Source organism: Ceratotherium simum, chromosome 4, assembly GCF_057802395.1.
Source record: "Ceratotherium simum simum isolate JZ-2026a chromosome 4, ASM5780239v1, whole genome shotgun sequence".
Lineage (NCBI taxonomy): Eukaryota > Metazoa > Chordata > Mammalia > Perissodactyla > Rhinocerotidae > Ceratotherium > Ceratotherium simum.
In genome coordinates, this window is record NC_141903.1 from 11137529 (window position 1) to 11152078 (window position 14550).

The window sequence follows — 14550 nt, forward strand, 5'->3', positions numbered from 1 at the left end:
TTCCAATGGAAGGCATTTATTTCTTCCTCTGGGGAGAAATCTGGGAATTTTTCACAAGGGTGGGGGACTATATCTTTATTTATGATTAACATTTTTCTATGGCATACAACTGGACGGCTTGGTTTCCTTCAGCTACTGCTGAAAGGATTTCTCTGCTAAAATTTCTTGTTTGAAGAGGAAGGTTAGGGCCCTACGACTAGTCGAGGCTATGGTCCCTGCTTCTTTTGCCTGAACCAGACTGGGACTTTGCCAGAGTTCATATAACAGACCAGAGAGAAGGTTCTGCTTTGGCTGTTACTCAGCTCACATTATGTGAGTTGCAAGTTGTCAGGTGTTTTTTTTCCATCCTTATCTAAAGGATTTATTTTGGGGTTTAAACTCAAGGATTTATCTTCCATGTATCAATTTTCTGGTACCTTAATCTGAGAAAATTTCTACCAGTCACAATTTATGATTCAAGGGTGTTGGTTACATATTTGACCCCCTGAATCAGTTATCTCTTTCCTTTGAACATCTTTCAATGTTTGAATGGGTTTGTCCACCCATTTCACATTTATCTGCCCCTAGCCTTTAAATGTGAGATATCTTTTTATGAAGATTAATCTTCTAGTAATAAGGTGCCATGTCATTTTTTCAGGTGCCCCAGTGCCTAGAATAGTGCTTGATCCTAACAGCCTCTCAACAAACACTTCCTCATTGATCATTAAAAATGAAACAGGCATATCTCCCTGGAAACAAGAAAATTTCCCCCTCTTTTTAAAATTTTTTTTAAAATTTCAGACTAGTTACTAAGGATAAAGATAATTAAGGTAAGCCATTACTAGCCGCCCATCTCCTTAGGAGGTTTTAATTAAAACACCATAATTGGACATTGCAGGAATGAGATTATTAGGTTTATTTAGCCATTCCCAAAATTATCATGCCTCTGGTATTTAAATCATGTTCATTTATATTCTCATCATAATTGCTCGAGTCCCATTGTCATTGCAGTCTGTTGTTGGCTTTTGAAAGGCCAGAGGCCAGCAGGGATGCTTAATTTGAATGCTGGAATTAATTTATTTCCACATGCTCACAAGGCCGTTGGATTTTTCAACTCTACTGGGTGAAGTTCTCTTTAAAGACAGAAAGAAATAAACACACCTCTCAAGAGTGTCCCACCATCTCCATGGTAGCTTACACAATCCGTGTTGGCCCCTGAGCCTCCTCTTCCTACCTCCTGAGATGCCAAGGCTCTGACAGTTTTCAATTTCATGGCAATAAAGAGAGGCCTTTTGGGTGTCTTTTTGGCAGAGAAGATGGTAAGAAGAGCACTGGACCAAATATAGAAGTTTGTCGTTCAGTAGCTCCATGATCTTGGACAGTTTGCTGAACCTCCTTATTCTTTCATTTCCTCATCAGTATGATGGGAATAATAATAATAGAACCTGTGTCATGGATTTTATGAGGATCAAGTGAGATAATATATACAAAGCACTTAATGTAGTATCTGGCACAGAGGAAACATTCCATAAATGTTCACTGCTATTAGGAGAATAATGATCATTCTTAGTTTGGCGCCTCCTGTGTCCTTAAGCAAGCACCCTCCTTTCTCAAGGCTTCTGTTTCCTCACCATCTCCATGGCCCTTTCCAGGTCTGAAGCTGGGTGACCTTTGCTCCACTCATCTGGGCAGACAAGTTAGGACCTTTCTCTTTCAGCATGAGGGTAGTCCCCATTTGCCAATTAGGAGAAGAACAAGGATGAGGTGATGGCTGGGCAGGACCAGTCTCCATGGTCATCGCTCCATCTCTCTTCTCTGTCAGACTAGAGGGGGTGTTGGCAATCAGCAGAGATAGGATAGTTAGTACACTGTCCATACTAATGATCACAGGCACTTTCTGTGTGAGCGCTCTAGCTGGGAACGCGTTCCTGCCCTCTCGCTCACTGAGTGCCCCTGCACCATGCCTGGGAAACAGCACCCTTGGTGACAATGAAGAGCAGGGACGGGCCAGCGCCTCTGTTCCCCAGAGCTCTGCTCCTCCCTCCCTCAAGACATCAGACCTCAGTCCGGGGAGGCTTAGGAGACATCAGAAAGCCAACATCTCAGTTTCCTCCTCATTTGGCATGGAGGTAGCTTTGGCTCAAGATTGAAATTCCAGAGCTGAAGTGGTGATTAAGGAAAGGCGAGATGGGCCCCCACAGTGTCTCGAGACAGGTACCTGGCCCATCTCCCCACCTCCATGTTCTGGATGAGAACATCCTTCCACCTCAGTGCAACAGCAAGTTCACATGCACTCCTAAGTTTATAATAGAGCATCTTAGAAAGTAGATTACAGAGGTTCTGCATGTTAGCTCTGATCTAAGGCCTCTTTCTTTGCCAGGGAGAAGAGGAGGCAGTACCAGTAGACGAGCTCTCTCAAGGACTGTAAGGATTCATGGGCCCCATGAGAACATGTTATACAACAGGAACACACACCTACAGTCAGGCAGGCACACACCCAGGTAGTCCTCTTCCCTCCAAGATATGTAGAGACTCTTTCTATCCTGATATAAAAACTCTGTTCCCATTCCTCTCTGCTTTCCAGCTTGTAGTCATAGAATTTGCTAGGTAGAAGGGTAGGTGTTTCCTCACTTTGTTCCCCTTGGAAATCCACTGGCCTCTGCGCCACCCCCATCACCCTCACATGTGTGGACAGGAAAGGCTGACAGGGATGGATTTGCTGACAGAGCTCAGCAGAGTGCTTGGGACACCCTTACCTGTGCAGGTGAGCTAGGCTCAGAGGGAGCCCCAGGGAACTGGGCAGATGGCCTTTGCTGAGAGCTGTGGTAGAAAGCCATGAGCTTCGGGCATGAGAGTCCCGTCTACCCACAGCCACTCCATCTCCCTGCTCTATGACTGATCCTGTGACCAGAGCACTCAGAACTGAGGGGACCTCTCCTCAGGGCCCTTCTAGAAGGATCACTCACCTCCATAGCTTGGTGACATTCAGCCCCCACATCTGCCAGGCTTCTGGGCCGATTTGATTCATGTTTTCATCCTCTCACTCCCCCAAGGTGTGTTTATTGAGTCCGTGTTTGTGTCAGGCCTTATTTTAGGCACTGGGGAGATAACAGTGAATAAGACAGAAAAGGTCGCTGCCCTTGTAGGATTCACATTCTGGTCCCAGTCTGACCAGAGACAGCAAGCAAAGCGGAAGGACTTCTGCCATCACAGCCCTCAGAGGCCCAGAGGGAAATGGGCTTGGTCCATCAGGCATTGATCAGAGGGGAATGTTTCCAGGAAAAATGAACCCATCTTTCAACTCCATTTTAAACCCAAGGTGTTTTGTTTCAGCACGAGGGTGACGTCCTCACCATGTGTGAATGCCTGGCTGGGGAGCTGCCAGCCCGGGATGCTGACAGAGGCTATAATTACCGTTGTTTCTCTCTGCGTAATTAAAGGTGTTGTTAGTGACCTGGTTAAGGAATCTTTTTCAGAGGCTTTTTTGCCTTGACAACATCCCTTGAAATGTAGCACACACTGCTGACAGAATCAGAGCCACCCTGTGAAAGACCCAGCTCATTCCCAGAGGGACTCAAGGCTGCAACTTGAGCCTGGTTTAAACAGAATTAACTTCAGCATAGAAGTCAGAAGGGGCACCTTTGAAAAAACTCCGTTTCAGAACTGCCTGTTGCCCATATGAGCCCTTGAATATAATGTCTTTCTTTTCCACTTTTCCAACACACGCCATCCAAGTAAAATATTTTGACAGATCAAAAGAGGGATGGCCATCCGGCGCCCTCCGCCTCCGTGGATAGAAGTGCAGGAGCCCAGACTCCAGCCCTCCGTGGAGCCCCTGGCATTTCCCAGACAGGAGGGTGCCCGGGTGTGGCGATGCTCCCTGGCTTTGTCAGGTGCACTTGCCCCTTGATGTGGAGGGCCAGGCATGGCAGTCTTCTTGGGGGAGACCATCTGCACTTCAAAAGCCCTGGCATCTGAAGCCATACAGCTCCCAGCCTCCCTGGGATGCGGGTGAGGGGGTGGGAGCCCTTCACACTGTAGATCCTCTTTGCCACCTGCAGAGAATGCTGGAGCAGAGGGGGACAGGTGCTGTGAGGAGTCTTACTCCCTCTGCTTCCATTCTTCTGAAGAACAGGAGCAGTTAGTCTTTAGACCTAGAAAGGACTTCAGAAGTCATGTAATCCAAACTCCTTATTCCCTGAGATGATAGCAGAAAAGCTCGGAGGGGCTATGACTTGCCCAAGGTCTTGCAGACAATTAGTGGCAGAGCCAGACCCATTAATAATAACAACAGCAACTAACATTACTAAGCTCTGACTCTGTGCCGTGCATTCTTCTAAATACCTTACATGCATTAACTTCTTTGCCTTCACAACAAAACTATGCTATGAAATAAGTATTGTTATTTTCTCCCATTTTTCAGATGGGAAAAACTGAGGCACAGGGATGTAAAGGTGAAATAATAGGGTTCATATTGAGGCAGTGGGTCTCCAGAGCCCACACTCTCAGCCACAACACTCTCATTCCTGATCTGAGCCTCTTACAGGCTGGCTCTCAGGGGTTTCCTTTTTCTCAGAAATGTAAAGACTTTCCCAGTTGGGAACAAAGCCAGTTTTACCTCTTTTTCTAAGAGAATGTTCTATTTAAGGCTGTTAGTATAAGTCATCATCTCTCTGGCATTTTCCATCGTCTTCATTAGATCCACTAATGTGACACTGGAGAGTTTGAAGTCCTTGTACCCTAGACAAGAGTATTTTCTCAAATGTCCTCGCTAAGAGGATGTGTTTAAATTTTGTGTGTGTGTATAAAGGTTAGGCCAAGGGTAGTAAGAATTTTGATCACTAAGTTGGCACTTTATGGCAAGATAAATGTTCCAAATGAGGCCATAGGCATCAATTTGAGCCCTTATGGAAGTACCACCCCCAGGCATGGGGACTATTGAACGTGGAGAGGGGACCCTCCACTTTAAGTCTCACTCAGTGTCCACACGAGGACTTGCCCCAGGCCCGGTCAGTCCTCTGCTTCCACCACTGCAGCTGGACTCGCTCTGGCTTCCCACACTTAGCTTCTCCAGTGAACATGAGCCAAATCAAGACCATTTTTCCTTGCAGACATTTTCCATGTTTCATATTTACTCTCTATCCAGGAGCTCCCAGCCAGAAGTGCTGTGGCTGAGCCATGAGGAGGTCTGCAGAGTTAGTCTGAGTTTGGTCTCAGCTTGTGGCCTGGGAGCGGGGATCTGAGACATTGAAATAACCCCTGCTGACTGGATCCAGCGGGTGTGGGATAAGGTCCTGAGAAGGCCATTAGGTTGAGTTGACATTTTGGACCACAATGTCCACATTTGAAAAACTAACCACTAGTTTGCAATTCTCACCTCACTTTGAAGATGTAGTCATATCATGAAAACATTTAGTGTCTTTAAACATTTGAATTTACATCTTGTGTGAGAGATTTGATGTGACCACCAGAGAAAGTGACTCGGGTTCTTGAGACTATGAATCTTGAGTTAGTTTGCTAATATTTATGTTTATCTGCATTTGGCTTTCTAAGTAAGCTCCTTGGCTGCCATTTTCTTGGGTTTTTACCACTTTGCTTTAAATTCACACTGGTTCTCACCTCAAACAAAATTAAGAGCTGACTCCAAAAAATGTAGTAACTTACTTGCCTTTTTAATAATGAGATAAGTTTTATTTGCATGTTCCCTGGACATACAAGCTGTTTGGAAATGCCTTAGGTGTCACTGCTGATGATTGTATTGCCACTTTGACAACATCAGTGCCCTAAATGGGGAAATTCTGCCACCTTTTTTCCTCCCACCTGGTTTTGATATCTACAGTGACTTCCAGCCCCTAGGGAAAGGAATGAGGGTGTATCTACACTCAGCATCCAACCCCTAGATAAAAGCCAAAAACCCAAGGGGTCATTCAGACATTGGGCACCCTGAGAAAGTGGTCCCAGTGTATGCTCTTTGCATTCCAGTGACATATTTTCACACGTGATTGACTCTGAGATCAGCTCTTTCTCTGAAAGACCAGGATGATGGGATGACAGAGCAGGTGGAATAGTCCAGAAATAGTCAGGTCAAGGTCCGAATCTCTCCCCTGGGCTGAATATTTAGCCAGTGACAGCTGTGTCTCCCGATGAGGGGGCATGTCAGCTGGTGATCATTTTTCAGGTAGCTGGTCAGGTAATGCTGCCTCCGCGGGAAGCCAGTTGGGGGCACAGAAGCCCAGGAGGCTCCTGACACTGACGTGAGCTGACCATTGTGTTCTGGCCCCACAGGCCCCCACTCGGAGCCTCCTTCCTGCAATGCCAACTCCATCTCCTGCCCTTCGTCCTGCACATGCAGTAATAACATTGTGGACTGTCGAGGAAAGGGCTTGACGGAGATCCCCGCCAACTTGCCAGAGGGCATCGTCGAAATGTAAGTGCCCCGTCTGCCACCCTCTGTCCCTGGCGAGCTCACCTCTCTGTCTCAGCCGGTCCCCCAGTAGGCTGGCAGCATGTTGGGCTGGTGGAGCTGTTAAAAACACCCAGGAATCTCTCTGCTGTCCTTCTGGCTCTCCAACGTATCAGAGCTCAGTGAAGAGCATAGACTCTAGAGTACAGTCTGCAAATTACGGCCCGTGGACCTAATATGCCCACTGCCCATTTTTATAAACAAAGTTTTATTGGAACACAGCCACACCCATTTGCTTAGGTATCATCTGTGACTGTTTTGTCCTGTACTGTAAGGCAGTATTGAGTAGTTGTGGTAAAGGAACTTATGGCCCACCAAGCCTAATATATGTTCTGTCTGGTCCTTTACAGTAAAGTTTGCCAGTCCCTGCCCTGGAGTCACCCTGCAGTTCTGTCCTGGCTCTACCATTTGCTAGCTGTGTGACCTTGGGCAAAATAATTGCTGTCTTTCATCTCTGGTTTTCTCATCTATAATAATGAGATAATTATAGTCCTCTCAATGGGTCATTGTGAAAACTAAATGAAAGACTGCTTGTAAGCACTTCATACAGTCCTTGACACATGAGCAAGTGTTCCATAAAGCGGTGCTGGTGGTGGTGGGAAGGATGAGAATGATGAACAGATTTTATAGCTGCTGTTATCTGAGAAAGAGACTGAGCTTTTCATCATTTCAAAGCAGATTATTGTCTTCTAGATCGGGTCTTTAGGTAAAGAGATAAGATTGCGCGTGTCTATGTATGTGCGCAGATGTCCAAAATTCCAGTACAGTTTGTCCACGTAGCTCAGCCTTGTGCACCCTTCCCTCAAACATAGAAAATGGCCAGTGTCTCATTCTGGATTGAGTAGAGGGTCAGTCACATTGACCTCAAAATCACTCTTTAAATGACAACAGTTGTTTTCATTTTCTACCTTCACCTTTAGGTGGCTTTATTAAAAACATGATACATGGAACTCTCCTACTGCAAACATCATTAGATAAAATCCCTCCAAATAGACATGAGCTTCCCTCGCCTCTCTGCTCCATCTCCTCCTCTCTCTCCTTCTATGCATGTCCTTCTGTTCCCAACACGTTCCAATAGATGGCCCATCGACTCTTCCGTCATACATTTATCAACGAATACCTGTTGGGAGCACACTGTGTTCCAGTCATCGTTCTGTGCTTGGAGAACATCAAAGAACAAATAGACAAAATTTCTCCTTTTACGGCACTTGCATTCTAGTCAGGGGAAGAGTGTGATAAACAATAAACAAAGCGAAGTAAATTAGATAATATGTTAGAAGGGGTAGATTCTGTGGAGAAAAATGAAGCAAGCAAAGGACTTGAAGTCAGTGAGAGAAAAAACAAGTGGATATCTGGAGGAAGTGTTGCAGGTAGAGGGAACAGCACGTGCAAAGGCCCTGAGGTAGGAGTGTGCCTGGCGTACCAGAAGGCCAGTGTGGCTGGAGTGGAGTAAACAGAAGGGAGAGTGTCAGGGTATAAGGTCAGAGGAGTAATGAGGGGTCAGATCACAGGGGCATTTTAAGGACTTTGGTTTTACCCTGCTTGAGATGAGAAGAAACATATGACTTACAACAATGGAGACTTAGTTTTTCTTTCTTCATCTGCTTTGCCAGCTTTTCTCTGATGCCTTTTAACACTTTCTTGCCCAGCCCCAGTGGACACAATCCATGCCTCCTCACCCTTCCTGCAGGCAGGAGCTAGTCAGCAAAGCCTCCTTTTGGCCTGACATCCACGCCTTCTGTGGCCTTCATCCACCTTCACTCAGCCCTCAGACTTCCTTTCGGCAGGAACCAACAATTAATCCCCTTCCTGTTTTACTGTAGCTCTCCTTCACTCCTGTGGTCCATTGCTCTAGTCTTGGAGAGCCCTTCTTTCCGTGGGATTCACTTAGACCCCACTGCCTCTCCTGCTCATCCCCTTGCGTCCCTTCTTCTACCATTTCTCCTTATTCTTGTCATTACTCTCCTCCCTTTCACCATTTTGTCCCTCCCTTGATTCATTTTCCCCCTTCTCTCCCTCTCTCCCCCGGTGGTCTTTACACTGCACTTCCCAGCCCCATCTCTTTCTCCACCCGGTTAACCCTTTGCTTCTTGTTATAAGAGCCCTCCCCTTCCCTCTCCAACCGGGCCAGGACACTGGCCTTCCCAAGATGGATGTTCAACACAGAATTCCTGCCAACATTCATCTCATCTCAGATTCCAATAGATTGTTCCTTTCTTTCTCTGCCCCACCTCATTCCTTTCTCCTTCCATCTGCCAGGTTTTCTCTTTGGCAGCCACACACCTTCCCTTGACTGGATCTCAAACCGCAGCCTGAAAGAGGCCAATCTAGGCGGTCACGCTATGGCCACTGACCCCCACCCCACCCCTGATGCAGGAGCTCTGGGCCTGCACACCCTCCGTTCCTGCCCCTGCTCCACAGCTCCAGACTGCCAGCTGGGGCCTCACAGGTACACAGCTCTGGTGTCTGGAGAGAGAAGTTGCAGGGATCCACATCAGAGGTGGGAACCCTGAGGACCAGAGCAGACCTGGGCTGTCGGGCTCACACCTGGACATCAAATTTTAAAAGGGTCATTGACAAGCTAGAGCAGTGATTTCGGAAAGGCTGTCTGATTATTACTGAGTTTTTCCTGATATGAGATAAAGCGAGAAGAACAAGAACAACATCACGTTTTTAAAGGAGTGTCCTTTATTGTAAGTTCCTGGACGTCCTTATTCTGTTATTGTTATTATTTAAAATGCTTTTCATTTTACAAAAAGTTGGCCACTGAAGGCAGAATATATATGTGTGTGTAGGTGTGATATGTGTTTAATTATATGTGTAATTATTATATAATTATAAATGTATGTCTATTATATAAATATGTATTATGTATAACACATACACACACAGAGATTGCCTTAATTGGCAAAATAAAAGATTTGTAACCGTGTAGCCTGTGAAGTCTAAAAGTGTAGGGCTGAGCAGCCTAGCTAGAGTATTTCCAAAAATAAGCAACTACAAACACAACCAGGTGGTTAAGAGTGCAGACTGTGGATTCAGGCAGACCCACGTTCTCTCTCCAGCCCTGCCTTTTAGCCATTGGAAAATAACTCACTGAGTCTTGGTTCCCTCAAATGGAAAATGCAGAGGCTAACAGTGGCTTCTTAATGATTCTTGTGAAAGTTAAGTGAATGTATGCTGTCAGATGCTTAGCATTGTGTCTGGCACATAGAATATACTATGTTAGCAATGATTGTTGTGACTACTGCTAGGACCCCACTTTCATACGGTGTAGTGAGAAAAGCTAGAAACCACATTATAGGAGCTGGAACTACCTACATAAGAGATCCCTCCCTAACGCTAGGTCGGTTCTTTGACGGTTATGGTTGAGAGAATAGGTTCTAGAACTAGTCTAGCCACTTGCCTTAGAAATGAGCCTGGCAATAGCTCGTGTCCATGCTGATGTGTGTGGACGTGGAAATAAGGCTGCCTGTCACTGGGCACCCATGGCCCACCGGACAGACTGCCCAGGACTTCTCTTGCTGTGCTTCTTGCCTCATCCTCCTCTGTGATGAGAGGAAGCTGAGACATTAGAGTGGATGAGGCAAGACTCTGTGGTTAGGACGGTTCTAAGAAAGGTGATGTGTAAGGGAGAACTTTGAGGGGAAACCTGCTTGTTCCTAAGAGCAACAAAGCCTGTGCCCAGGACCTGTGTGTTGGCCCAAAAGTCTTTAAAGCCGCTAAAATGCATCCTCTTAGCAGCGAGAGATGACCAGCTGATGGGGGAGGTTGAAAGATGAGAAGAAACGGGGCAGAGAGTTGAAACTGCAGGATGCATCCCAGATAAATAGGAAGTGTCAGACTTATCATCCCAAAGTCATCTGAATGTGGCTTTTTCTTTTCACCACCAAGAATTCCGCCTCGTGTCCATGGCCACCTATGTAATCCAGATTTCTCTTTTCTCTTTAGGGGTGCTTGGCCCCATATCAGGCTCTCTACTCCCTGTTCTCAATGCTTAGCTAGTAGCGATGCTATAAACCTTGGGAGGGGTGCTGTACTTCCCAACATTTGGGGGGAGGAAAGGCTCTCTCTCAGGCAGAGCAATCTGGCAGACTCTTTTAGGTTTTTTCCAAAGCCAAAGCAGCTCAGAGAAATGTGCGCTGGTCTCCCCACATAGCAGAGCCAATTCCTCTAAAAATAGCTTTCTGCCAGAGAACCCACAGTGCGACGGTTCACTGCAGATTTCCCTCGAAACTGAGCTCGCACCAACAGCCCTGTGCTTGCTGCTCCCCGTCGTCTCTCTGAACCAGCTACAGCCTCCAGGAGGCACGGATTCTGGGAAGAGCCAGAGGCCCACGTGTACCCCTGTTCTGCCATCTTCAGTCCACCCTCCTGGGTCCTCAAGGCTGCAGAGGGACCATCTGTACCTCGAGCCCCATCTTAGTCCCTGTCCCCCCTTCTTCCATTTTTGCCCCATACCCCCAGGTAGTGTCGGGCAGTGTCTCATGCCCTCTGCTATAGCAGGTAAATTGAGTTGATGGAGAAGGGCTGTGGATGGGCTTAAATGTCAAGTCATAAGTGAAAGCATCTAGGGGAACAAGTGGCCCCACTTTCTACTAGTCTCACCTCAACCCCATTGTTTATTGCGGATGGGGAGACAGCTGCTTAACAAAAGCAAATGTTCCTCCATTACGCTGGTCACCAGGGCATTTAAGAAAAAGAGAAAGAACTAAAATAGCCAACAGAAAAAAAGGGCTGGAACACTGTGGAAATCATCGACATCGGTGATTCTTACAACGTTTTGAGGGCGTTTCTGAGGGGCTGCCACATGGAAGGAGGGGAGATGGGGTGGCTGGGGGCAGGTGCTATAAAGGGGAAGCCAAACAGGCAATAAAATAATTAAGAACAGAGCCTTGGGATAAATAGTCCTGGGTTTGAATCCCAGTTCCACCTCTTACTTTGGGCACATTTCTTAACATCTCATGCCTCACTCAGTTGCCACTTCTGCAAAATGGGGCTCATTATCCCCACTAGAGATTTTCCACGAAGATTAAATCACATGACGTGTAGAAAATCAGCATGATGTTTGGATGCTACTAAATGGAATCTAAAAAGAAAAATCTTATGTACATGTATGATGCGACGTGATAGAACGAGTTAGTCTCAAGTTTCCATACTATTCTTAGTGTTTTTCTAAAATGAAAAAAAAGTTTCCTCTGTTGGAGGCGTCTGGGCATATGCATATAATAAGAATAAGAAGAGCACGTCTGGCTCTGGGTCTGCACCTCTGTTTTCTGTAGGCTGTGCCAGGTATTCCCAGAGCAGGTTAGGAAGGTTAGTGTCACATATGTCCACATTCCTCAGCTTTGCTGTTGACCACACATATAAACTCGGTGACAAAGTCTAGGACTCACTGCCTTTCTGAAGAACTATTAGGAGCAAAGGGAAAGAAAGGGAGAGGCCAGAAAGGGGCTGCCCAGAAGTGGGCCCAGAATACAGCCTTGAAGGGAACCTTCCCCTCAGCCCTATTCCAGGCCCAAGGATGCATCAGGAACTGACCCTCTGGGCTCTGAGTTGCATGGTCTCCAACCAAATGGCCCAGGATGACTTTGGGGAAGGATGAACATAAATTTCCTTCTTTCACCAGGATCTGGACATCCTAACAAGTGTTCCCAAGTCAAGGGAAGACTAAGAGAGGTAGAAAGACTTAAGAATCATTGTCAACTCTCATGAGCATGGCTTCTGGGGAGAGGCAGCATAGCCTAGAGGTTAAGAACAGAGGCATTTGAATGAGGCCAACCTGGGTTCAAATCCAGGCTCTGCCATTTACTAGCTACCTGACCTCAGGCAAATTGGTTTCTCTGAACCATGATTTCTTCATCCCTAAAATGGGTATATTAATAATACAGCTTGCTTTGTAGTATTGTTGAAGGAATAAAATGATCCAGTGTGTGAAGAGCACAATGTCTGACATGTAAAAATCCCTCAATAAATGGTAGACGTTTGCCATTATGGCCGCCTCAACCACACCACTGCCAATATTCCAGCCCAGTCCCAGAGCCTCTTTACCAGGTGACTGGCAGCCATGCCCTTGCACTAGCCGTGCCCCTGCCAGTCTCTTTGGCATCATGTTGACTTATGTATTGCTATAAGTAGCTTGTGTTCAGTTGCATGTTTGCAAATGACAGATCTTTAAGGAAGCACCGAAGAACTAGGGCAAATCAATATGGAGCGCAAATGGCTGAAATCCCCATCAGATGTTCCCATGGTTTTTACTGGTGCCGGAAGACGCTCAGATGTTTGATTTGTATGTTTGTTTTTATGCTCGTTCTATTAAATCAGTTTGCAGCCTGAAGAATGTTTGCCAGACAAAGAAAGACACATGTGCCAGTTAAGAGAGACCTAAAACAGCTGTTGGCTTCAGACACATCCCTAAATGTGACAGTTTTTGCTGATGCTAATGCTTCTTTTTGTCCTTCACACTGAATGTTTGTCACTGGGAGTGTGGATCTTAGTGTGCTTGTTCTAGGCGGTAGGACTGGGCTATGTGTAAAACCTACCAGGGGCTACCTGATGCATGGAGACTTTGTGTGTGTGCACACCCACGCCAGCCTTACTCCCCTGGTGGAGAGGCCGTTTCCCCAAGGAAGCAGGCAGTGGCTGAAAGGATGGAGATGCCTCAGCCCCGAACAGTATCCAACAATGCTCCGTGCTCGAGAGTTCGGGCTTTTGAATTAGATGAACTTGAGTTCGAGTCCCAGCTGTAGCTCTTCCTGGCTTTGTGAGTTTGGACAAATGACTTAACATCTCTGAGCCTCGATTTCCTCATGTTCAAAGTGAGGATGCTAATAACAAATAGGATCTGCCTCCCAGAGGTGTAAATATTAATTTAGACAAACCATGTAAAACTGTTAGCCTGATGTCTGACTTATAAGCCCCTGATACATATTATTTCTTATTATTGTTGTTATTATCCCTAACCTTGCCTTGACTTTACATTTGAAGCACATTGAGTATTCACAACTTTGCCCCACCCCAGACACACTCTGATGCCCCCTGGGGCAAGGTTAACCCACGTCATGTCATGGCTTGGCACTGCATGAGGAGTCAGATGTCCAGCCAGTACCCACAGCAACGTAAGAAGCAGAGAGGCTGCAGAAACCAAGACCATCATGTGTGCAAGTCTGCAGAGCACAGGATGCACAGCGACGCCCCTATTAACAGGGTTAACAGGCTAAGACGGGAATTCTTTGTTCTTTGTTCAAACCACACCTTTGTGCTCTATTTGCATATTTTATATCTATTCGCATCTCTTTTCCATCTTGCCTCATCTCCTATAGCCTTTTTACTGAGTATCTACTTCTGTAGAGGCTGCATGGTGTCTCAGAATGAACACTGGGGTCTTAAACTTTTCTGTGACTTTGGGAAAGCCACTTTAGTCTCTGGGCCTCAGTGTCTCCATTTTCAAAAAGCTAGAGAGGCAGTGTGTCCAATAGATAGAAGCAGAGAGATGTCAGTTCTGCCACTTCCTAGCTCTGTCACTTTGGACAGGCTATTTGATCCCTCTGGGTTTTACCTTTCTCATCCACAAAATGGGGCCAACACAGTTTGTCTCATAAGCCTAAGGATTAAGAGAGATGATAGACATAAATCAACTCGACTCTAAATGATAGCTCTTCTTGTTATGTTAGCAATAAAATTTGGTTCTGTGATGGACCGTCTTGGGCTGGTCTCCATCACCAGATTGTTAACCTCCTTGGGGACAGGTATCACATCGTGCTCCTTGATTTGTCCCTCCCTGCATTCTTATCCCTCACCACAGTGGAGGTTACTTGACTAGGAACCACACGGAACGCTGGCCGACGGCTCACCCAATGCTGACCTGACTTGCTTGTGCTCTCAGCCTGCAGCTGGCAGCAGCAGATCCTCTTGCAAAAGCTGAGAGGGTTGCCATCATCACAGACAGTGACTCTCTCCGGAGGCATCATCCAGCCACAATCCCTGGCCAGAGTGGCAGGTGAATCACAGGATTCCTAGAGAGCATTTGCCACCTGACTGGCAGCCCCAGAGACCCATGGCGCTGCTGCCTTAGCTGAGAAATCCCTGCTGAACTCGGCTCAGCTGGA

General features: G+C 46.5%; 1 protein-coding gene across 1 annotated transcript in view; it reads left to right on the top strand.

Annotated features, from left to right (window-relative positions):
- SLIT3 (slit guidance ligand 3) overlaps positions 1–14550 on the top strand; it is a 602543-nt gene that overhangs the window by 461767 nt on the left and 126226 nt on the right. The window contains exon 9 of the mRNA XM_014786114.2: positions 6265–6406. Within this exon, the coding sequence (XP_014641600.2) occupies positions 6265–6406 (142 nt within the window). The remainder of the gene's footprint in view (positions 1–6264; positions 6407–14550) is intronic.